The sequence below is a fragment of the Gobius niger genome (genome assembly GCF_951799975.1).
Source record: "Gobius niger genome assembly, chromosome: 2".
Taxonomy (NCBI): Eukaryota; Metazoa; Chordata; class Actinopteri; order Gobiiformes; family Gobiidae; genus Gobius; species Gobius niger.
In genome coordinates, this window is record NC_136853.1 from 45,297,462 (window position 1) to 45,322,348 (window position 24,887).

Below are 24,887 nucleotides of genomic sequence, written 5' to 3' on the forward strand. Positions count from 1 at the left end.
AAGTTTGGGTTGTAATGGTTTAAACAGGAATCTCTCTCTTACTTAAATGACATGAACTGCCTGAAACTAGTCTCAGCTCAAATCAAGATCAATATTTTCCTTTCAAAAGTCTGAGTCTGCATCCATAAGCTCTGCCTCCATCAGATTGGTCCTGGAGTTGATGGGACCAGCCCAACGCTCCCCTCGGGGAAACCTCTCCCCCCACTCCCTGCTGCGCTGACCAGTCGACCCCGGCAGACGCGGCCCGAGCCCCAGATCCTCCGGCCGCTCGCTCAGCCAGGTCGGGTCGGACATCAGGCCGTAGCAGTAGGCCTGGGGGCTGTTGTGGCAGAAGGGGTAAGGGCACGGCTCCTCGTCACAGCCCAGGGGGTGGGACAGCGGGACGTCCTGGCAGGACCCGGGCAGGACACTTTCGTCGCGCAGGTGTTGTTGCCTGGGGTTGGCCACGAGGCTGGGGTGTTTGGGCAGTTTGGGCAGCCGAGGCACAGAGCTGCGCCCGAACTCCCTCTGCGGGTACGTCTGCTGCTCCGGCTCCGGCTCCTCCGCGGGACGCACCTCCTTCGTCTTACGCCTCTTTTTCTTCTTCTTCTTCTTCCTCTTGATCATCTCCGGGGAGATCTCCGCCTCCACCAACCACAGTCTGCTCCTCTCTTCTGCAGAGGGCACTGTGAGAAGAACATACAGAATATTTAACATGAGTCCGGAACTTAAAGGAGAGTGGATTTTCAATACCGATACCTGAAATACTGTATATATATTTTTAAATGTCTATACTAAAATACTTGTCAGAAAGAATTTATTTAATAAAAGACTATTTATTTTAATTTTGTATCAAGTATGTGATGAAACAATAAAGTAACTTCATTTACTGCTGTCCCTGGACCCAACAGGCATCCAAACTTGGTCTATAAAGATAAGTATATTTTTCGGTGACCAATATTGATTCTTGTATTTTTTCCGTGACCTTCCACAAATACACATTTTAACCTCTTACCCCCCGCCTTAACATTAACGAGTGCTTTTTATTATTATTTTTTTGATCGGCATCATCATCAAAAAGAGCGGGAAAGGCGGTCGTAGAAACAGAAGCAAAATCATTCATATAAATAATAAATAATAATGGTCCCAAAACTGAACCTTGTGGTGCACCATACTCCACGGAATTCCTTTTAGATTCATGTTTTTTTTTATACTGGGCTTTACCCAAATCTAAAAGCTTCTCGACTGGAGATCAACAATGTAACGCCTCATTTGAAAGCTAAGACCTACAAAAGTGATTGAAACTTTTTGTCACGTCATTTTTGTCATACTTTTTATTTTATTTTTTTCATTGTTTTTTCTATCATTTTCTTGTGTTTTTCTCATGTTTTTGTTGCCTTTTCATCACATTTTTTGTCACTTTTTGTTGCTTTTCCAGCACATTTTTGTTTTGTTTTCATCCTCTTTTTCTCGCTATTTTGATGCTTTTCTTTTTAGCGTTTCGATTTGGGTAAAGCTCGGTTGAGGCGGACCTGGTGGCCCTTCTGTGCTCTTTCAGAATGGACATATGGCCGGTCCGCCCCTGCCGATACCTGAAATACTGTATATATATTTTTCTATATCTATACTAAAATATTTGACACAAAGAATTTATTCAACAAAAGACTATTTATTTTAATTTTGTATTAAGTATGTGATGAAAGAATAAAGTAACTTCATTTACTGCTGTCCCTGGACTCAACAGGCATCCAAACTTGGTCTATAAAGATAAGTATATTTTTCGGTGACCAATATTGATTCTTGTATTTTTTCCGATACCAGAAGTAGTTACACTTTTTTTTCGAACCACACTGGTACTCAGGGGCTGGACTGGGACTGAAAAACAGCCCTGGACTCTGACCAGCCTGGCCCAAATTAGCGTAATTGTGACTTCCACAAATACATATTTTAACCTCTGACTACCCGCCTTAAAGGAATAGGCCACCGTTTTTACATACTGAGATCTGCTCTTACCTCACTTTAGTCGAGTTAATATATCCCCGTCTGGTCTTTGTCCGTGCGCTCACACATACGCAGCCTCTCCCACATGTCATATAGCTCCAAAAAAGCTCACGATAGAAGCTACCAAGCTCTTCCACGTGTTCCCTATTTAAATAAAGTTACGTGAAGTGTTTTCATGCGAAGTATATTTACACAGAAATGTAGCATGTCGATTTTATAAGCAGATAAAAAGGGGGACTATATTGTGAGGCGTACTGATACGAGGAGCACAGCGTCCGCGCAGTAACTCCTAAAGACTTCCCCCGCTCACTTCCGTCAATAACCTTTAGGAGTTACTGCGCGGACGTTTTACTCCTCGTATCATTACGCCTCACAATATAGTCCCCCTTTTTATTTGCTTATAAAATCGACACGTTACATTTCTGTGTAAATATACTTCGCATGAAAACACTTCACGTAACTTTATTTAAATAGGGAACACGTGGAAGAGCTTGGTAGCTTCTATCGTGAGCTTTTTTGGAGCTATATGACATGTGGGAGAGGCTGCGTATGTGCTCCGTTTGCGTGACAGAGCGCACGGACAAAGACCAGACGGGGATATATTAACTCGACTAAAGTGAGGTAAGAGCATATCTCAGTATGTAAAAACGGTGGCCTATTCCTTTAAAGGGGCTAGATGAAAGTTCGCCATTTTATACTCACTACTGCCACCTCAGGCCATATGTGTAACTGCAGCTTCTATATTAAGCTCGTGCATGACGGCACTTCAGACCCGAATTAACACCTTTTTGAGTGACAGGATTTTAGAGGCAGTTGTGGTGAACAGGTCTGAGCTCATTCTACACATTAGGACATGGAGGAACATGTAGGGGGAGGAAAATATGTAATTTTTACATTTTTAAACTCCCTATAGTCCCTTTAACATTAACGAGTGCATTTTCCCCAGGTTGACTTTTTATTATTATTATTTTGATCGGCATCATCAGCAAAAAGAGCGAGAAAGGCGGTCGTAGAAACAGAAGCAAAATCATTAATATAAATAATAAATAATAACGGTCCCAAAATTGAACCTTGTGGGACACCATACTCCACGGAATTCCTTTTGGATTCATGTTTTTTTATACTGGGCTTTACCCAAATCTAAAAGCTTCTTGACTGGAGATCAACCATGTCACGCCTCATTTGAAAGCTAAGACCTACAAAAGTGATCGTCACGTCGCCACATTTTTGTCATATTTTTGTTTTTTTTAGCTATTTTTGTATCATTTTTTGTTGTGTTTTTCTCGCTATTTTGATGCTTTTCTTTTTAGCTTTTAGATTTGGGTAAAGCTTGGTTGAGGCCAGTGTTAATTTTGACAACATATCTTAATTTAGTTTTAGTCTTAGTCTTTTGACTGAAATGTAATGTAATTTTAGTCGAGATTTAGTCGAAAAAATATCTTCAATTTTAGTCTAGTAAAATTGCATGTCAATTTAGTCGACTAAATTTAAGACTAATTTAGTCGACTTTGCATTGATAATATTCATTATAATCATGTTTAATCTTGTTCCCCCCCTGATCATCCCATTGACACTTGTATTATCCCCAGAGGGACTACGGAAAGGACTGATTAAGGTAAACAAGTTTCTTAGTTCTTAGGTCTAAAATTTAACTTGTGCCGTTCAGTGTTAATTTTGACAACATATTTTAATTTAGTTTTAGTCTTTGGACGAAAATGTAATTCGATTTTAGTCTAGTTTTAGTCGACTAAATTTAAGACTAATTTAGTGGACTTTGCATTGATAATATTGATTATAATCATATTTAATGTTGTTCCTCTGCTTCATGGAGCTGCTCCACATGAACAAAGCTCAGAGCTGATCCTTTGGCAGAGAATTTACATGATCTGAGGCTCTTTCAGACGCTCAATAGAAGTTTGGATGATTTTAGTCTCTCCTTTTCATTTTTATTTAGTCTGATTTTAGTCGACTAAAATATCTGGACATTTAAGTCACAGTTTTAGTCTCATGAGAAACTTTTAATTTAGTTTTAGTCCAATTTTAGTCATAAAAATATCACTTTGACTAAAATTAAGACTAAATATTTTAGTCGACGAAATGAACACTGGTTGAGGCGGGACTGGTGGCCCTCGAGCCAGTGGCCCTTCTGTGCTCTTCCAGATTGGACATATGGCCAGTCCGCCCCTGCTGGTTCTGTCACCCAGCCCTAAACATAACCCATCTGTATGTATATGTTTTTTGCAGGTATTTGGTCATAATCTCAAACACCTCGTCATCACTAGCATCTCACACTGTTGCTTAGAAAACCAAATATTCATCAAAAACATCTGAAACAAATATCTAGTAGTTTAACTTCTTCTCAGCTCCAGGTATGTTTCTGATCAGAGAACATTTCCATGTAACTCGTACCTGGTGTCCCGGTGGGGGTGACGGAGACGTCTTGGGGCAGAATAGCTCCTCTTCTGGCCACCATCTTGGTCACGTGTTGAGCCCAGGCTGACGACATGTCTTCCGAGGGCTCGTTGATCTCAAAATTTATTCCAGCTAAAAATACAAAGACAGTAATAATTACAATACAAGAAGCCACGAGACCTGACACCAGCATCATTCATGACAACAGAACTTTACTTTAATATTATTTTTGTGTAAAATACTTCAATTCACTGAAAAGGTGGAAAATAAATATCACAGTAACATTTGGTCTTCTTACTATTTTTGAAAAGGCAATACTCTTGTTTGAAAAGGTGGTCATTTCACTCACCTACGGGACAGTCGTGTGACATGGTGTGCATGCTGAAGGACAGCTCCTTCTCTGGGTTTTGATGAAGCTCTTTTCTCAAGGCAAACGCTTTGGCGATCATCTTACTCTTCTTTATCCGTTTAGGCTCGTCATCACTTCGGCCGATGATTCTGGGACAGATGAGGCGAGTCAGTAAAAAACAAATAATAAACACATTTTCTAGGTATTGTATATCCAGAGGTGTCGTCGACGTGATACGCAGGATCTCTGGCCCTTTCAAAGTAGCTCGCCAAAGACTTTAAACTCGGGGTGTCCGATCTATGGTGAAGGGCCATAGATCGGTGGTTAGTGCCGCAAAACCTTTGGCTAGCAGAGGTTTAAATTGTGCCCCACACCTTTATTTATGCTCAAAACCTTCATGCCAGCTCTGTCTCACAGTAAAAGGTTAGTTGTTTGGTTAGAATTGTGTAGAATTATTACATTTCAAATAAAAAGGACTATCTCTGATGATGTGTCCCGATTCAGAAAGAAGGCAGAGGGCCACCAAAAATTGGTCTGAGGGCCGCACTTTGGACACCTCTGCTTTAAACATTTCAACGTACGCTTGTTGTTCTGAACACGCTGAACCCAATTTGCAATGTAGTAAAGTATAAGTAGAAAAGTCAAGTGATTTTATCGAAATTTCATCTTGGCCAGTAATTGTCCAGGTTGTATCCCTAAAGTCGCATTTTACTCATGTGTCTTTGAAGTATAATTAGCTCTCAGACTTTTTGCATGTGTAAAAGTAGCTTGCCACTAGCAACTACAAATTGAGCTAAGATACCCATCAGCCATCTGTGCTTTTGTTTTATCTCCACTTAGAGATAACACTAACTTTACGGGGGGGAAACCAAAATCAAAACAGCCGTCATGGCGAACCAGACATGTTTTTTTTAGTTAAAGACAAACTATCACTGCAGCACCTTCTTCGTCCACCATGTTTGTTTAATCTGAAGTCACGGTTTTGTGTGATGTGTTGATGTTGCCGTGTGGCTGCAAACCACACACTAGACAACAAAACTGTTAGAATTGTGATTTTATAGCCATGCGTGGGGTCTCTTAGGTTTGGAAAACCTGCCGATAATTTTGATATGTTTCCGTGTGAACCGAGCTTAAGGCGAGACACTGCAGGTGAATAGGGGGAAAAAATAAATGTAGAGATGTCACTTTGAAGCTTTTGCTGAACATTACAGATATAAATATGAGAAAAAAATGTATTGCATTTTTTCTGTCATTTTATGTTTTCACATAAAAATAAGGCATTTTGAGCATTAAAATGGCCAAAATAGCCTATATTTTGGGCAACAAAATCAAAATAATGAATTGAGCCAGATTATGGTTTTATTTTATTGACATATTAGTAACTAAGATTTTTTCAGAGGGAATTTTGGATATTTTGTTTAGTTTTTCAATAAACTAATCATCAGTGAAAAAATCTGTAAAAACTCAAATTCCGCCTGGTTTTTTGGTTTCAAAGCTGAATAAATCAGGCTAGGAATTAGATATTAAAAAATCCCTCTGAAAAAACCTTCAAAATGGTGTTGTGTCTCAGCCTGTAAAGTTTGGAGTCTGTGGGAGCTTCTATAAGGGCTCAGGCTCTGCCCGAGTGCGGCTTCTCTCATTCAGAGAAAACCAGCCCTGAAGTTTTGTAGCGAGTGCGCATGCTCGGCCCGTTCTTCCACTTTTCCGCTCCAGCGTCTCGTAGGAGGAAAAACACTATATTTGGGTGAAAGCGTCATCACGGGGCCCCTTAGCAGGACACGTGGATGTCAAACCTGTCAATATTTATGAATGAAAACCCGCGGGAAAGACGGCCTTTCTACTTCCGGGTCGCCCCCACCTCGCAGACAAAACATCATCAAATAAACATCATCATTTTTATATCTGACATGAAAACTAAGATGTAAAGGGAGGAAAAAAGATACAAATCTCCACTTCCACCACTGCGTGAAAAATCAATACTTTCACCTGCCGTGTCTCTCATTAAACTAGAATATTCAAGAACCAAATGAATATCCCAGAGTAAAGTGTATATGATAAATATTACAGCTGAAGTTGTGGTGTTGGACTAACTTGAACCAGGTGCGTTTCCAGATGAGGATGGTGGCTTTGGTCCAAACCCAGGTGCTCATGGCGATGCCCGTCCCGAACATGGAGAACAGGTTGATCTTCTCCACCATCAGACTGGGACGGTTCTTTATGGTGCACTCGGGGAGCGGCTTGTTGGTCTGAGACGCGATGGTCACATTGGCCTCACACCTGGACACAACATCACTCACTGTGAAGTGGTCGGCTTAGGAAGAGGGGAGGCGAGTCAACAAGAGCAATATTCCTCAAAGCGGGTAGACTGACAGCAGAGAGGCTGCCAATCTGCACCACTAGCCCCAAATTTGGCCTGCGAGATGATTTAACCCGGCCCATACGTGTAGAGCACAAATCCCTGAGTATGTCCAAAAAAAAAGTAGCTCCAGCCCATTCCTGTGCGGAGTTAGAATTTTTTTTTAACTAAATAACCAGTATACTCATTCCAGCCACTAGGGGGAAACTTAAATAATTCCACATGTGTCCAGCAGAGGGCACTGACATAAGAGATCAGGATATAAACAACACATTATAGCCCCGTGGTAAATGAAGCTTAACCACAGAGCGTAGAGTGAATGAATAATGATGACAGTACTTTGAGAAACTTGTGACAGAGGCTTGTAAAGCACAATACAAGTGTAAGCAGTTATTACTTTGGTCACATTACGTTTAATTTGATGTTTAATTTGAAAATAAAAAATAAATGGAAAACCTGTGATGTTTCAAATTACAACAAAGTATGAAGACTTGATTGCTATTCGGACACCGGACACCGGGCTCTGACCGACTTTCAGCGTCTCTGAGCTCACGCTGGAGTGATATTTTTTTTCTTTCCTTTTTTTGTGATGACAGTAACGCCTGTAAAAGTGCCAAAACAGTTTGTAACAATAAATAAATAAATAAAAAAAAACATATCTGCAGCCGCAGCGCGGAGAAAGTCGTGGCTTGTGTCCGAATCGCAACAGAATCAGTGACTATATAGTGACTATATAGTGACTTTATAGTGCGGGCCTATGTAGTGAATGAGGGGTTAGAGGATAGTGTGGACATTCGGATACAGCCCGAACCTAGTGGTCAACATCTCCATGGAAACCAGCTGGAGACGAACCCACGCCTGGTAAAGTTACAGTCAGGTCATAGAAGAGCTGAGCTGCTCACAGCAAAGGCTCATGTGTTCAAATTTTATTTATTGGGTACAATGTAAAATGCAAATTAGGTAAAGATTTTCCCAGGGGGTGTATTTAGTTATTTAGATATTTACCACAACGTAACTATTTTCAAGGAGTGATTAAAGAGCAACTAAAGCCAAACCAACGTTTTGCTGCTGAGAAACTGTATGACATTAGTGTTATGTGCTGTTCCAACTTATTCTTTTGTCATTTTAGAGTGAACAAGTGCAAAATATCACTTGTGTAGGCTAAAACCGTCCCCTCGTGGCTAAAAAGTATATGGAATTTTGATTTTGTGAACCTCCACTTTGTGAAAGTAGAACTCCACAACTTGTCGCACTGTGGAGGTGTCAGCTGCTCAGCCCTGCGGTGTAAGAATGTTCTGTGTTTCTTTGTATATAATGTATCAAATAATCTGCAAAACAAAACAGGATTGACTGAGAACTTACAAAACAAAATCCCTGAAGCTCCTCTCCCATTCAGCCTGGTTGAAGAAATCATAAAAATGGCAGCCGAATGTAATGAAGACAAAGCCAAAAGCGAGGAATCCAAATATACCTGGATCATAGAGAGATAATTGATAAAATAACAAAAGAAAAGCTAAAATATGATTATATACCGTCCAATAATATCATAAAATAACAACTATAATCTATGTTTTGTATCATGTAATAACAAACCGAGTCTCAGCATGGTCTCATTGATTTTGCTGGCAGCCTTTTCACTCAGCAGTCCCGGGTGGTTACTCTTGATAGAAAACAATGTCATGACACCTACAACAAATAAAATCAGAATAAATGAAATGAATCATATCCATAATGTCGACACACACCCCCGACCCCAAACCCGGCGCTCACCCCGAATGAGGAAGTAGCCGCCAACCAGCAGGACCACTCCGATCGGCGCCAAAACGAAACCCGCTCGGTACATGTAGTTTTTGTAGCCGACGAAGCATATTCCGCTCACTGAATCTCCATCCACCTGAAGGAAACCAAAGAATCAAGCACAAAAGGCCGCGGCAATCCATCAGCAGGAGCTACATCGAACACAGTAACAGGTCTTTTATCAACGAGGGCGGAAGGATATCAAAAGTCAGAGAAATGCTGCAGGGGTTTGACAAACAGGCAACAAGTTTACCAAATAAAAAAGCCTTGTGTATGAATTGTGCTTTACGAATAAACTTGCCCTGCCTATTTGGAATAGCCTCCCCGTGGAGCTGAGAGGAAGACAAAACCTGGGCGCTTTAAAGCTAAACTGAAAACATGCTAAGACCCACAAAACTGATCTTTTTCCTCGCATTGTTGCTGTGTTTTTTTTGGTCACATTTTTGTTGAGTTTTTGTCACTTTTTGGTTGAGTTTTTGTCACATTTTTGTCACATTTTTGTTGCGTTTACATCCTTGTTTTCTTCTCATTTTTTTTGGCTATTTTGGTGTTTTTTTCCCAGGAAGCTTTTTGAAGATGTGCCCTTATGTCATGAAAACTAGTGAATGTGGCCGATATTTGGCATTGGAAACTGAAAGAAATATATGAATGGTCGCTTTGTTACTTGCTTTGTAGCGATCTTGCAGGAAATAGTAATAGTGTAATAGTGTTTGGTTCTGTTATTATGTGAATAGTTCAAACAGTGGTTGCGAGTTTGGTTTGCGTCAAAAAGCTGTTCTGAAAGGAAACGAGTTCTTCATTTATTTTTTTTTGCTCTTGTTCCTTGTTGTTTTGTTTATATTGATTGTACTGTGAGAAATGAAAAGTTTATCATTTTGAGTTGGGGGCTGGCGCTCATAAGCTTTTGCTTCAGCCGACTCCTTTTGAGCAAAATGTATGTCACATTTTCGTTGAATTTTTGTCACATTTGTTGAATTTTTGTCACATTTGTTGAATTTTTGTCACATTTTTGTTGAATTTTTGTCACATTTGTTGAATTTTTGTCACATTTTTGTTGAATTTTTGTCACATTTGTTGAATTTTTATTACATTTTTGTTAAATTTTTGTCACATTTTTGTTGAATTTTTATCACATTTTTGTTGAATTTTTATCACATTTTTGTCACATTTTTGTTGAATTTTTATCACATTTTTGTCACATTTTTGTTGAATTTTTATCACATTTTTGTTGAATTTTTGTCACATTTTTGTTGAATTTTTATCACATTTTTGTCACATTTTTGTAGCCTGGCTAACACCAGACTAAAATCACAAGTGATATTTAGTCTGGGGACCACCAATTCATTTTCTCGTAGGAGAGGTGTGGTTTACGATCGTCCATACTCGTTTATTGGGCGATACGAAAAAAAAAAAAAAAAGTCTATCATGCGTCTGCACGTAGCCACAGCCAATCGTATCATCGTATGAGACGACGTATGACGTACCCGCTGTAAACTTTTGAGCTAAATTATTTAGAACAAGGTCTAAAGCTTGATCGAACAATAGCATCGCGTCTGCTGCTTCATGTTGGATCCGTAAATAAACTTTTTTTTTAAATCCGTAAATAAACTACAAGCTTTCGAATAGTGCGTCATCATCTTACCATCCCTCCTCGCTCTGTGATTGGTTCCCAAATCCACCGGAAAATTGGGCCATGGTCTCCAGGCTGTTGTGCAGTTCGAAATAATTCGAGCGCACACAGCAGCATGGTGTTAGCCAGGTTAACATTTTTGTTGAATTTTTGTTACATTTTTGTTGAATTTTTGCTACATTTTTGTTGAATTTTTGTTACATTTTTGTTGAATTTTTGTCACATTTTTGTTGAATTTTTGTCACATTTTTGTTGAATTTTTGTTACATTTTTGTTGAATTTTTGTCACATTTTTGTTGAATTTTTGTCACATTTTTGTTGAATTTTTGTCACATTTCTGTTGAATTTTTGTCACATTTTTGTCGAATTTTTGTCACATTTTTGTGGAATTTTTGTCACATTTTTGTGGAATTTTTGTCACATTTTTGTCACATTTTTGTTGAATTTTTGTCACATTTTTGTCACATTTTTGTTGAATTTTTGTCACATTTTTGTCACATTTTTGTTGAATTTTTATCACATTTTTGGTAAATTTTTGTCACATTTTTGTTGAATTTTTGTCACTCCTGGGTTGAGTTTTTGTCACATTTTTGTCATTTTTGTTGCGTTTACATCCTTGTTTTCTTCTCATTTTTTGTGGCTGTTTTGGTGTTTTTTCACTCTTCCTTGAATGAAAAGTGAATTACAAATAAAATGTACTATCATTATTATTATCATAATTTAAATTATGAATATTAATATTATATGAAGAACTCAATCAGGTTCTTGATTCCCATCCCTACTGGGTGGATCAACAGCTTGACCAAACACGTCCATGTCCTCCTTACCTCAGCTATCGCCAGAATTGCCACGGTGAGGACGAAGGGGATGGACCAGGTGATCATGTGGAAGTAGGAGGTTCTTCCAGAGAGCGGCTGGTGAGTGGTGCCCAGGGCTTTGAAGGACGTGTGCCAAGCGTAGGTCAGGACGACAAACCAAATCACTCCGGACATGAGCGAGTAGTACACAATGATGAAGATGGTCACGCAGGACAACGTCTCCGAAGACCTGCAATGGAAAGAAATCACACACAAAAACATAGCTGAAGTCTTAAGATTCCTGTGGTTCCCAACCGTTTTCCCTTGAAGCCCCCCTACTCGTGTTAGAGACAGTCCGGGCCCCGTCAGTCCCAAAATGGCGCATCCACAAGAACATCAAAACAGCAAAAACTATAGCCAGTATCAACCGTTTTTTCCAGCATGTGATCCAACAACACGTATGAAAAAGGAATGATGTATGAAAATGTAATACAACTTTGTGCGTTGTTAAAGGCGCTGTGTAAGACTTATTTGCAATCGCATCTATGAACGCAAAATCAAGCAGACTCTGTGAAATCAGTGCGCCCAAACCTCGCTACTTTCCCGCAACTATTCCAAATATCTGCACAACAATTCCTGCAACATCCACGCAACAAAAGCGGCACTTTCTGAACAGTTAAATCCATGTTCGTGTTGTCCAGCAGCGCCTCCGTCTGTTTCAGTAATTCAGACTGAAGCAGGGCTCAGCGAGGTCTGCTGAATCACTCGTCTCGGCCTGACTTTACAGCGAGCACCACTGTGTGCTACATCCCTTCTTCTGTCTCATTTCTCAGCTACTGAACTGTGTGAAATCTGACAGATAAAAGCGCCGAGGGCATTTAAGTCGCCTCTTTTACCCGTCTGTGTGTTTGTGTAAAGTGCTTTCTTTAGGAGTCACAATATTGTTGAACCAGAGCTGTTCTAATGACACTGATGATACTGTATTTGTCATCTGGTCAGCTCTGTTCTGAGCATCATTCAGCTCTGGGCTTTATCACAGTTGTCATGTTGATTGAGGCTCTCACTGCTGTAAAATGTAAGTGAATACACACTAATAGAATCACGAAGAAGAAGCTAACATGCTAACTGTGGGCCAAGTTTGAGTGAAAAAAATTATGTCCATCGTGTAATTGGATGCACTATATCCCTTTCTCCCTTCGCCTTTTGTGTCAGCGCAGTATTTACTCTCACGGACAATTAATAATTTTTTAAAAATCGCAACTCCAACACCTGCAGTTGCGCTTATAGCCTCGGGGGCAAGAATTAGTACTAGGGCTGTTCGATTGTTGAAAAAATAATAATCACGATTATTTTAGTCGTAATTTAAATCACGATTATTATCCGGCTCTTCACAACGTAAGTAGAAGCTCCGTTGATTTGAATTTCCCAACGTTCTACCGGTCATTATTTTCTGATAAAGGACCTCTGAGAAAAATAATGACGCTGCCAATGGCAACGGAGTTCGTGCTTTCATATCACTCCGCACGTACGTAGTAGCGACACTATCTGTCCCGTCACTGAGAGAGAAGTCGGGGAATCGCTCGTGAAGTTAGCGCGAGTCAGACTTTCAACTTACCCAGAGATTCACCACCATTCCTCCAACTGCACCTTCAGCTAAGTAGCTAGGCTAGCTGCTAGCCTTGCTGCTTCTAGCCTAGCAAAACGTTGCCGAGCAACGCGCAAACTTTTGGAAACTATTTGTCGCGGAAGTCATTAAATAAACCTTTCGACCTTCATAAAAGTGTACGAAGTTTATGTTGTGTGTGTTCAGTTGGCAAATGGCCGTATAATAACGGTTCGCCCTGAAGGTGCTTATTTTCCCGATAATGACCAGCGTTCTATACATTATCCCTTACTTATTTGTTGCCTTTAAAAAAAAAAAAAGTCTTTATTTTATTTATATATTTATATATAAAAAAAACTATGCTGAATATTTTCTGTTTTCTGAACAGTCATAAAAGTACAAATGATTTTAAGTTTGCCTCGATTAAGGAGAGGTCTCTGTTTCACACCTGCCCCCTGCTGGCCAGCCCTCACACCTGCACAAGTAAACTGAGCAGCGAGGCCTGATGACATCATCACACAGCGCTGTTTGTTTTTATGTCAGGCAAAAGCATGAGCCGTGGCACGTGAAATGAGAAGGGAAAATAATCCCAGCGCCATGAAATAATACAAGTCTGCTTTGCAAAAAAATAATATACAATTCTTAAATTTAAAAAAAGAAAAAAAGAAAAAAAAAAGTTTTTTTTTCTCGATTATGCTAATTCTGTAAGTGTAATAATCAAAAATGTAATCGAATTTCGATTAATTGCACAGCCCTACTCAGGACTGTGAAAAAAAATGCATGATTTCTGCTATTTTAGGCCACAACAAACAATCATTGTGAACACAAGCCGAGGAAATCCTGGAGGACCTGATCAGTGAGCATAAAGTTTTGCCTGACTGTGGTACTTACGAGGGCTCCCCGAGTCGCATAGTGTTGTCACTTTTGCAAACGATCTCTCTGCGTGCTCCGTCCAAAAACTGGGCCAGCCAGCCAATGCTGCCCACGAAGAAACATGCGTTTATGTAGAAGAGGATGACAGCAGGGTAGCGGTTTGAGTTCTTCCAGTCTGCGAGAAATGTGGCCTGTGAAAAAAAAGAAAATAAAACAAACAAAAGTATTTTAAGAACTGTAGTGTTGCAAGTAATGATGATAAAGCAATGTCCTAAGAAAACCGGGCGACCTCTACAGCAAGGCGACTGTGTTTGTCAAGGACATTAAATTACTTTAAATCATTGCCTCCATTCATGTTGTTCTCTATTCTGCTCTATTACACTACAGATACATTGTAAACATGTAAGCCGTGTCTGACCAGAGTGAAGAAGGTGCAGAGGAGAGTGACGGAGCCGAAGTAGGCGATGTAGCGGTGCATGTCGCTGTGCTCCTCCTCCGTGAACAGAGGGTTATCGCACTGGATCCCACAGCCCTCCACGTCTTTGTACCAACTCGACTGGATGTCCGTCTTCACCAGAGGAGCTTCACACTGGCCCGACGTGTTGAACTTCAGCTTCTGCACCTCGTTCTGAGCCAAGTCAACAAGAGAGACACAAATTATGGGATTAGAAAAAGAAAGGAAAAAGTACAATGGTTTTAGGGAGTGTTAGACATATTGAGAATACACATTTTGATTGGATAAAGAACACGGCAAATCCATTCAGTGCTTATTTTGGAAAAAAAATTGTTTGTGTTAAGTGTTGACGTATACTTCGTGTGTATTTGTGATCGCTGAGTTGAAGGAAAGGTCGTTTATTCCACTAATTGTTCGATGCTGTCATGGTCGACCATATGCACGGCCATTTTGCAATAATTAAGATGCTTTCAATGTACATAACACAAGGGGTCTGTGGCAGGTCTGTCTTTTACCTTGGGATAATATTTCATAATAAAAACAGTTTTACAGACAGAGTGACGTTTGAATTGTTTGTGTGAAATGCTTTTGCAAAAAAATTATTATAAAAAAAAAACACATCGAGGAGAGGAATGAGGACGGGAGCAGTGTTAATTTCGTCGACTAAAATATTTAGCCTTAATTTTAGTCAAAGTGATATTTTTGTCGACTAAAATTGGACTAAAACTAAATTAAAAGTTTCTCATGAGACTAAAACTGTGACTAAAATGTCCAGATATTTTAGTCGACTAAAATGAGACTAAATAAAAATGAAAAGGAGAGACTAAAATCATCCAAACTTCTATTGAGCGTCTGAAAGAGCCTCAGATCATGTAAATTCTCTGCCAAAGGATCAGCTCTGAGCTTTGTTCATGTGGAGCAGCTCCATGAAGCAGAGGAACAACATTAAATATGATTAGAATCAATATTATCAATGCAAAGTCCACTAAATTAGTCTTAAATTTAGTCTAGACTAAAATCGAATTACATTTTCGTCAAAAGACTAAGACTAAAAGTAAATTAAAATATGTCGTCAAAATTAACACTGCGGGAGAGCGCCTCTCCTGCGTGCACATACACAGCTCAGATCAGCAGCTGTGTCTTGGTGAGATGTTGCCTTATAGGCCAAACTTCTACTGTTGTTAAAACCTCAAATACCCTGGTTCTACAGTGAAACAGCCGATACGCGAGTCAGACGCCCGTCCTCTGTGTACGAGCCTAAAGCACACGGGAGAACCAAACCGAGAGTAGCTATAAGATCAGGCGCAGCAGCTCATGGACGCGCTATGTCTTTTTCTGCTTCATTCTGGCTTTATCTGAGAGAAATAAGGCAGATTCATCACTACACCGAGCAGCGCGAAAGTCGAAGAAATGAAACGGCCTGAGAGGACGTCTGACCTGGAGCCATGCGGGCGGAGCATTTCACAACTAAGCACATGGCGTTGTTTACATTACGACGAAACACCGAGGACATTTGAGAACAGGGACGATGATGGAAGAAGAACTACCGCTTTATTTGGATCATATGGATGTTTGGACAGCACATGTACAGCAGCAGATGCAGGAGTGAGGCAGGGAGCGGGAATCTCAGATTAAATTGACTTTTTACACACAAATGCACCGTCAAGTTGCTTCTGTGTATAAACAGTAGTTATAACAGAAGCTCCCAAAGTTTTATGTCTTGTGAGTGCAGTTTGGGTCAGAAAGGTTTTGTCAGCGTCACGCCACGCCACGCCCCCTTTAACTTAACAAATCACTGAGCAGAGCATGTTTTTGGTCGACCATGAAAATCTTTGGTCAGGGACGGCCCGACTGTCGAGATAAATGAGCTGCAGTTTGTCACACTTTCCCCAAACGCCTCTGTCGAGTGAGATGCCAAGTAATGCATTGCAGAAACTTCACAATGGTTAATAAAAAGACAATAAAAAGATAAACATTTTAAACATATCCATGGAGCATTCAAACATGCTCCCAACACCCATCGCTAGCATGTAATTACTGTCATTGTAGTTAGGTATTAGGGATGGAGGCATTTTGTTTTGCATATTGCCTTAATTTGCAATTTTATACAGATTATTTATGTGTATGGATAGGACAATAAACAATAACATCGTTAATCGCGATAAAAATGTGGCAATTAATCGGTCGCCACATTGTTTTGTAATTGTAATTATCGCACTAGAAGATAATCGCTAAATCTGCCATGTATAAAACCAGCCACAATGACTTTCTATCCCGTCTGGCTGTGAAAAGATTAGCTGGTTTTCGTTCTATGTTTATAATTTACTGCAATTTTGTTTTCTTTTGATGGGTTTTGAATTCAATGTGTTTAAATGTACTTTACCAGGTCTCACTCAATATGACATTTATAGACAAAAGCTGCTCGATTATTGAAAAAATAATAATCACGATTATTTTAGTCATAATTGAAATCACGATTATTCAAACGATTAATTTGTTGCCTTTAAAAAAAATCTTTATTTTATTTATATATTTATTGATAAAAAAAACTGCTGAATATTTTCTGTTTTCTGGACAGTCATAAAAGTACAAATGATTTCCAGTTTGCCTCGATTAAGGACAGGTCTCTGCTTCACACCTGCCCCCTGCTGGCCGGCCCTCACACCTGCACAAGTAAACTGAGCAGCGCGGCCTGATGACATCATCACACAGTGCTGTTGGTTTTTATGTCAGACAAAAGCATGAAAGTCTGCTTTGCCAAAAAAATGGGATTATGCTAATTTTGTGATCGTTTAGCGCAGTGGAGCCGCGACCCCCATTATAACAGGTATAGGGGTTCGTGACCCCCCGCCCGGGTCACACTGTGAGAAATAGTATCATTAGCCGACATAATTCTTAAAAAACAAAGAAAAAAAACAAATAGCTGAAGTAAAATTCATGAAACTACGAACAAACAATGGCACTCTGGTACAATAGTAAAACACATGCTACAATAAAACATTAGATTATTTGCTAATATATTTTATCTAAATGATCTGGCGACCCCCCAGATTTGTCTCGCGACCCCCAGGTTGAGAACCACTGGTTTAGCGTAATAATCGAAATTGTAATTGAACTTCGATGAATTGCACAGCCCTAGGAGACAATGAAGAAAAATATTTTGTTACCCAATTCTCATCATTTCTGTACAATCTGGAGCTTCAGTGAATGTTTTAAACCAAAAGCAAATATCGAGATGACATCTTTAATCGCAATTATTTTCGCGAAGATAATCTTGACTCTAAGTTTCATTATCGGCCCATCCCTATTTATGTGTGCATTAGATACATGACTTAATTACAATCATTTATTATTCCAAATGAATGGACTCAATGCAGTGTTTTGCAGTGTGGATTTAAACAAAAGAAAGAATCCTGTGCCTCAGACTCATGAATTAGCCGACAAAGACAATTTAACTCCATTTTGTCTCACGAGGCTCCCAGAATTCCTCATGCTTTTTCCTACACTTTTGGAATCCTCTCGAAAACATTTCTGCCCGGTTCCAGTCCTGGTATCTGCCTGACAAAAAGAGACTTTAGAGGCAATTCCTTACAGAGCATCCCACGGGGAACTTGTCACATGTGAGGAAGTTGGGCCAGCCTCTCTCCCGGTCCACGATGCTGCAGGGCCCCCTGGTGGCGGCACACAGGCTCTGCCCCGGCAGCTCCACTCGCCCGTTCTCGCATTTGGGCATGTACACGGCGCAGAGCAGGGGCTGGATGACCGACCAGCACCGGGGCGCGTTCCTCAGTCCTGAAACACACAGAGTTTCTCCTCTTACTTTCCATCCATCATCATAACGTGAGCACTATGGGTCACAATACATGAATTATGCTCCACAAATAAACTTGCCTTATCTTGTAACAAACCGCTTGACATTAACTAAGTGCACTTTCTCCATTTTCAGCTTTACCCAACTTCTGCATCCATTCTAACACTTGATTTGAAAGCTAAGACCTACAAAACCCATTAAAACCGATCTTTTTCCTTCGCTTTTTTTTTTTTAAACCATTTCATCACTTTTAGGGCTGCTCGATTATTGAAAAAATAATAATCACGATTATTTTTGTCATAATCACGATTATTCAAACGATTATTTGTTGCCTTTAAAAAAATCCATCAAAAAAGTGACAAAAATCCATTAAAAAAAAAAAAGACAAAAATCCAGCAAAAAAAGACAAAAATCCATTAAAAAAAAGACAAAAATCCATTAAAAAAAATCCATCCAAAAAATGATAAAAAATCCATCAAAAAAGTGACAAAAATCCATCAAAAAAGTGACAAAAATCCATCAAAAAAAATGATAAAAAATCCATCAAAAAAGTGACAAAAATCCATCAAAAAAGTGACAAAAATCCATCAAAAAAATGATAAAAAATCCATCAAAAAAGTGACAAAAATCCATCAAAAAAATGACAAAAATCCAGCAAAAAAAGACAAAAATCCATCAAAAAAGTGACAAAAATCCATCAAAAAAAATTAAAAAAAATGACAAAAATCCATCAAAAAAATGACAAAAATCCATCAAAAAAATGACAAAAATCCAGCAAAAAAAGACAAACATCCATTAAAAAAAAGACAAAAATACATTAAAAAAAGGACAAAAACCCATCAAAAAAGTGACAAAAATCCATCCAAAAAATGACAAAAATCCATAAAAAAAAGACAAAAATCCATTTAAAAAAATCCATCCAAAAAATGATAAAAAATCCAGCAAAAAATGACAAAAAAACATCAAAAAAGTGACAAAAATCCATCAAAAAAATCCATCAAAAAAATCCATCAAAAAAATGATAAAAAATCCAGCAAAAAAAAGACAAAAATCCATCAAAAAAGTGACAAAAATCCATCAAAAAAATTCATCAAAAAAATCCATCAAAAAAAATGATAAAAAATACAGCAAAAAAAGACAAAAATACAGCAAAAAAGTGACAAAAATCCATCAAAAAAAATCACAAAAAATCACAAAAATCCATCAAAAAAAAACACAAAAAATCCAGCAAAAAAAGACAAAAATCCATAAAAAAAGACAAAAATCCATTAAAAAAATCCATCCAAAAAATGATTAAAAAAAACAGCAAAAAAATTACAAAAATCCAGCAAAAAAGTGACAAAAATCCCAAAATAAAAAATTAGAAAAAAATGTGGAAAAAAAAAGAAAAGAAAATTATAATCGATTTTTTGCGATTATGCTAATTTTGTAATCGTTTACTGTTGTAATCGAAATCGTAATCGAATTTCGATTAATTGCACAGCCCTAATCACTTTTATCATTGCTTTTTCGTCGTACATTTGTCACTTTGTCGTCACGTTTTTGTCACTTTTCTGTTGCTCTTTTGTGGCTTTTTTTGTTGCCTCGTGTCACAATTTTGTTGTATTTCTAATCACACATTTTTGTCACTTTTTCGTCGCTCTTTTGTTGCTATTTCAACACTTTTTTCAAGACGTTTTTAGATTTGGGTAAAGCCAAACTGATGGAAATGTGCTTGGTTCAGGTAGGGGTTCATATTGTTTTGTATTGGTCTAAGAATTTATTTAGCAAGCATGAACGCAGCAGAATAGAATAAATTAAACTTTACAACCTTTCACGAGGGCTGTCAATCAATTATTTCAATAGCGATTAATCACACTTGTAAAATTCAATTAAATGCGGTTAATTTTTCTGTAATAATTATATTCATTGTTAATACTGTACTTGTACAACATAAAACACTTACATTTAAAGCAACTGATTATTGAGTGCACATTTTAATGACCGAATATTTACAGTTTTATACATATGGGAAAAACCAACAGCTTCAAAGTGGGATTTCTTCCACCCTTTCTTGGTCTTAGTCACATTTTAGATACATTTTCTTTGGGAAGAATCTGCAAACTTTTAGGTTCATAAAGTAAAGTATAAGGACAAAATTAAAATAATTTTCGTTAGAATAGATACAGACGGCGTCTCTGGAATCGCCCATATATGGTCATGTTTGAAAACAGTTAAGGGGGAAAACAAGTTGGAGAAAAATCTAAACTTTCTCTAATTATTCAAAAACTACTTTAACAAACGCAGAATTATGAATATAGTTTCTACTAATTAAAGATACAAAGACATGGAGAGGAGCAAAGTGGTTCAACAGCCCATAAATACATGAATAATGCTAACATGATGCTTCATGTTAGCATCATGCACTAACGCTAGCTAGCACAAACAACAACTGCCGTTTTTTCGCTTCTACTGAACAATAAAGCAATAAATGAATGAATAAACGTCCATATGGACCCGATTTAGACATAACTTTATTTATGTGATAAATAAGTTCATATTCCACCAGAAAATGTCTAATAATAGTGAAAAATTGCGTTTCCCTAAAGATTTTGTTTTCCCCCTCGGCGAAGCCACGCCCCCGTCTATGACGCGATGCCGTCTGTATCTATTCACCTTTTTCCGGACGTTCGCGTATTTTTTACATTACTTTTTTGTTTTTGTTTATTGTGTTTCTTTTTTTGTTGTTATTGTTGCTTTTCCGGCACATTCTTGTCACTTTTTCAATCAATCTTTTGTGGCATTTTTATCCTCGTTTTCTTCTCATTTTTCTTGCCCTTTCGACACTTTTTTTTAGGGCTGCGACTATTTTGGTAATCGATTAATCTACCAATTATTTTTACGTTTAACCGATTAATGGCTTGGCTGTGAAAGGTCCATGGAGATTGTATTTTTTCTTTTTTTTTTAATCACAGAGCTAAAGTGTCGCCGCTTGAGGACATGTTGATGGAGTAAACTTAAAGTAAACGTTTGTAGGAGGCTCTTTGTGCTAATTCTACTTTGTGATTGGACGAGGCAAAGACAGATATTTATGAAATTTAAAATGTACAAAACACTGCAGTGCAGACCCACACTTTAGAAACAAAGTAGGTTTTCATCCAAAATACATAACTGTCATGTCTTTTTTCCTCCATTTCATTCTGTGTTTACTAGAAAACGATTAATCGATTACTGGAATAGTTGACAACTATTTTAGTAATCGATTAGTTGTCGATTAATCAATTAGTCGTTTCAGCCCTACTTTTTTTTTTGAAGAAGCGTTTGTTCTCGGTTCAGGTTAAGAGGTTAATCTATTCCTTTTACATGAAATCCATCGCCACAGTACTGCGTGTAGTCAACAAAAACAAATTTTGGTCACATTTTTGTATTTTTTTGTCACTTTTTTTTGTGTCATTTCTTTTGTCATTTTTGTGACATTTTTGCCACTTTTTCATCAATTTTTCGTCACTTTTTTGTCACATTTTCACAGCTTTTTTCCAGAAGCTTTTGGATTGGGCTAAAGCCAAACTGGAGAAAATGTGCTCGGTTCAGGCGGGAGTTAAAAGAAAGGGGTTAAAAGAAAAGCATCAAAAAACAAAAATGCGCTGGAAAAGCAACAAAAAAGTGACAAAAACACAACAAAATGTGACGAAAAAGCAGAGCCGTGGGAATAATACTTAATAATACACAATACTTTTTCTGTGCATAAATCTTATTTATTAACCTCTTAACTCCCGCCTGAACCGAGATTTTTCTCCATTTTCTCCAGTTCAGCTTTACCCAAATCCTGTAGGCCAGTGTAACGCCTCATCTGAAAGACCTACAAAACTAAAGTGATCTTTTTCCTCACATCAGATTTTTTTTCAGCACTTTTTTTTGTTGGGCAGTCGTCTCATTTTTGTCAAATTTTCTTCAAATTATTTGCATTTTTTTTTGGGTCAAATTCTTATCACTTTTTCGTCCATTTTTTCGTCCAAATTTTGTCCATTTTTTCCTCAATTTTTCTCACTTTTTTGTCAAATTTTTGTCATTTTTTGTCACTTTTTCGTCAATGTTTTCTCACTTTTTTCACACTTTCATCCTTGTTTTCGTCTCAGTTTTGTCGCTATTTTCACACATTTTTTCCAGAAGCTTTTGGACTGGGGGTAAAGCCAAACTGGAGAAAATGTGCTCGGTTCAGGTGGGAGTTAAGGGGTTAATCTATTCCTTTTAACCTCTTAACTCCCGCCTGAACCGAGAGGATCTTTTGTGTTGGGTATTCAACTCATTTTTGTAACTTTTTTGTCAAATTTTTGTCATTTTTTCGTCAATTTTTTATCATATTTTTGTAATTTTTTTTATCACATTTTTTTCTTTTTTTGTCATTTTTTAAAATATTTTTTCATCAATTTATCACATTTTGTCATTTTTTTGGTCCAATTTTTATCATATTTTTGTCATTTTTGTGTCACATTTTTCGTCAATTTTTGGTATTCTTTTGTCAATTTTTTATCATATTTTTATCACATTTTTGTCGTTTTGTCGTCAATTTTTGATCAAATTTTTGTTGTTTTTTGTCACATTTTTTTGCCACATTTTTGTCATTTTTTTGTCGCATTTTGTCACATTTTTGCCACTTTTTCATCAATTTTTCGTCACTTTTTTGTCACATTTCCATCATTGTTTTCGTCTCAGTTTTGTTGCTATTTTCACACCTTTTTTCCAGAAGCTTTTGGATTAGGGTAAAGCTGGAGAAAATGTGCTCGGTTCAGGCGGGAGTTAAGGGGCTTATCTATTTCTTTTAACCTCTTAACTCCCGCCTGAACCGAGAGGATCTTTTTCCTCACGTCAGATTTTTTTTTCCCATCATTTTTTTGTTGGGTATTCAACTCCTTTTTGTCATTTTTGTCATTTTTTCGTCAATTTTTTTATCACATTTTGTCATTTTTTTGGTCCAATTTTTTATCATTTTGTTGTTGGTTTTTTTGTCACATTTTTCATCAATTTTAGGTATTTTTTTGTCAATTTTTTATCATATTTTTATCACATTTTTGTAGTTTTTTCGTCAATTTTTGTCAATTTTTTGTTGTTTTTTGTCACATTTTTGTCATTTTTTTGCCACATTTTTGTCATTTTTTGTCAATTTCTTGAGACATTTTTGCCACTTTTTCATCCATTTTTTGTCACTTTTTTGTCACATTTTCATCATTGTTTTCATCTCAGTTTTGTTGCTATTTTCACAGCTTTTTTCCAGAAGCTTTTGGACTGAGGTAAACTCATATTTGTAACTTTTTTGTCACATTTTTGTCATTATTTCTTCAATTTTTTATCAATTTTTTGGTCAAATTTTCTATCACATTTTTGGTCAATTTTTTTATCACATTTTTCACACTTTAGGCATTTTTTTTTTTTTACAATACTTGTCACATTTTTCGTCAATTTTTCCGTCAGTTTTTTGTCAATTTATTGTGACATTTTTGCCACTTTTTTTCCAGAAGCTTTTGGACTGGGCTAAAGCCAAACTGGAGAAAAAGTGCTCGGTTCAGGTGAGAGTTAAGGGGTTAATAAAATCAAACAAAAACAAAGCTTTTCACTTTGTTGGCTTCAAGTGACTTCTTCGTCTGCATTTCTACTCTTAACAGATAGTTTGAGATCGTTTTCTGTGGGATAACACTGACCAGACTAACTTTCATCCGCAGACTCCTTCAGACTCACCGGACCACATGGCTAGCTTCTCGAACGCCTCCTCCTGGGTGCCGGAGTCCTCGGCCAGGGCCAGGGACGTGTGCGTGTAGGGCAGCGGGGACCCCAGGCATGTGTTGTACTTCAGAGCCTCGCAAGTCGCCGTTTTCTTACACCGGTCCTCGAACAGCGTCCCGTTCGGAGACAGCCCCGCGTCCGTGCCCCCCATCTCCCCCAGCAGCAACACCACCGACAGGGCAGCCCAGAGCCGGAGCGTCCCGCAACACGTAGCAACAATGGGGCCGCGGGACGACATTTTGGAGCAAACCAACGGCTAACCAACGGCCAACGGAAACGCTAAAACCCGCCGCGCGGACGGACGGGGGACGATTTTACCCGAGTTACCGAGTCAAACCGGACACCTGCGGAATATCTGCGAGGAAAACGCTCGATAATTGGCATTTTTGGGGAAGTTAGCGGGGTGTTTGGGAAGTGTTCCGGAGCCCCATCGCCGTGGCCGCTCGTGCTTGTGGGGCGCGCGCGTGCTGCCCGCTCGCGGATTCCTTCATGATCAGAAAAAGCCCTCAGGAAAAAGTGTCGGCGAAAGAAAAAAAGTGCCGATAAACCGGTGGTGGCTTCGTTGAGGTTCGTCAGCCGTGTCTTTTGTGATAGAGCTCCAAAGAAACGCTGCAGAGTTCCCCCTCACGCTCGCTTTTCTCCCCCAAAAAAGTAGCCCACGAAAAAAAAAAAAAAAAAAAAAAAAGTGTGGATGTGTGTGTAACCGGAGCCGGGATTTTTTTTACGCGCCTCCCACTTTCCCCTCAGCCCGAAGAGCCCCCTCCCCCCCGGTGCCAGGGGCGGACTGGCCATATGTACATTCTCACTTTACCTTACCCCCGGGCGAAACCGAGCTTTACCCAAATCTAAAAGCTTAACCTCTTAACTCCCGCTTGAACCGAGAGGAACTTTTTCCTCACGTCGTCAGATTTTTTTTTCTCCATCATTTTTTTGTTGGGCGTTCAACTCATTTTTTGTCATTTTTTCGTCTAATTTTTGTCATTTTTTGGTTAAATTTTTATCAATTTTTTGTCATTTTTTGTGTCCATTTTTTATCAAATTTTTGTCATTTTTTGGTCACATTTTTGT

General features: G+C 38.4%; 1 protein-coding gene across 1 annotated transcript; it reads right to left on the bottom strand.

Moving 5' to 3' along the window:
• On the bottom strand, positions 1–24,057 carry smo (smoothened, frizzled class receptor; the record flags this gene model as incomplete). The annotated part of the gene is made up of 12 exons (XM_079551960.1): positions 1–665; positions 4,390–4,524; positions 4,742–4,890; positions 6,833–7,018; positions 8,460–8,568; positions 8,691–8,783; positions 8,868–8,991; positions 11,352–11,571; positions 13,816–13,988; positions 14,216–14,425; positions 17,844–18,043; positions 23,775–24,057. The coding sequence occupies 12 exons, from the start codon at positions 24,055–24,057 to the stop codon at positions 103–105; spliced, it is 2,445 nt and encodes an 814-aa protein (XP_079408086.1). The 3' UTR covers positions 1–102.
• Between the last annotated feature and the right edge of the window lie 830 nt (positions 24,058–24,887).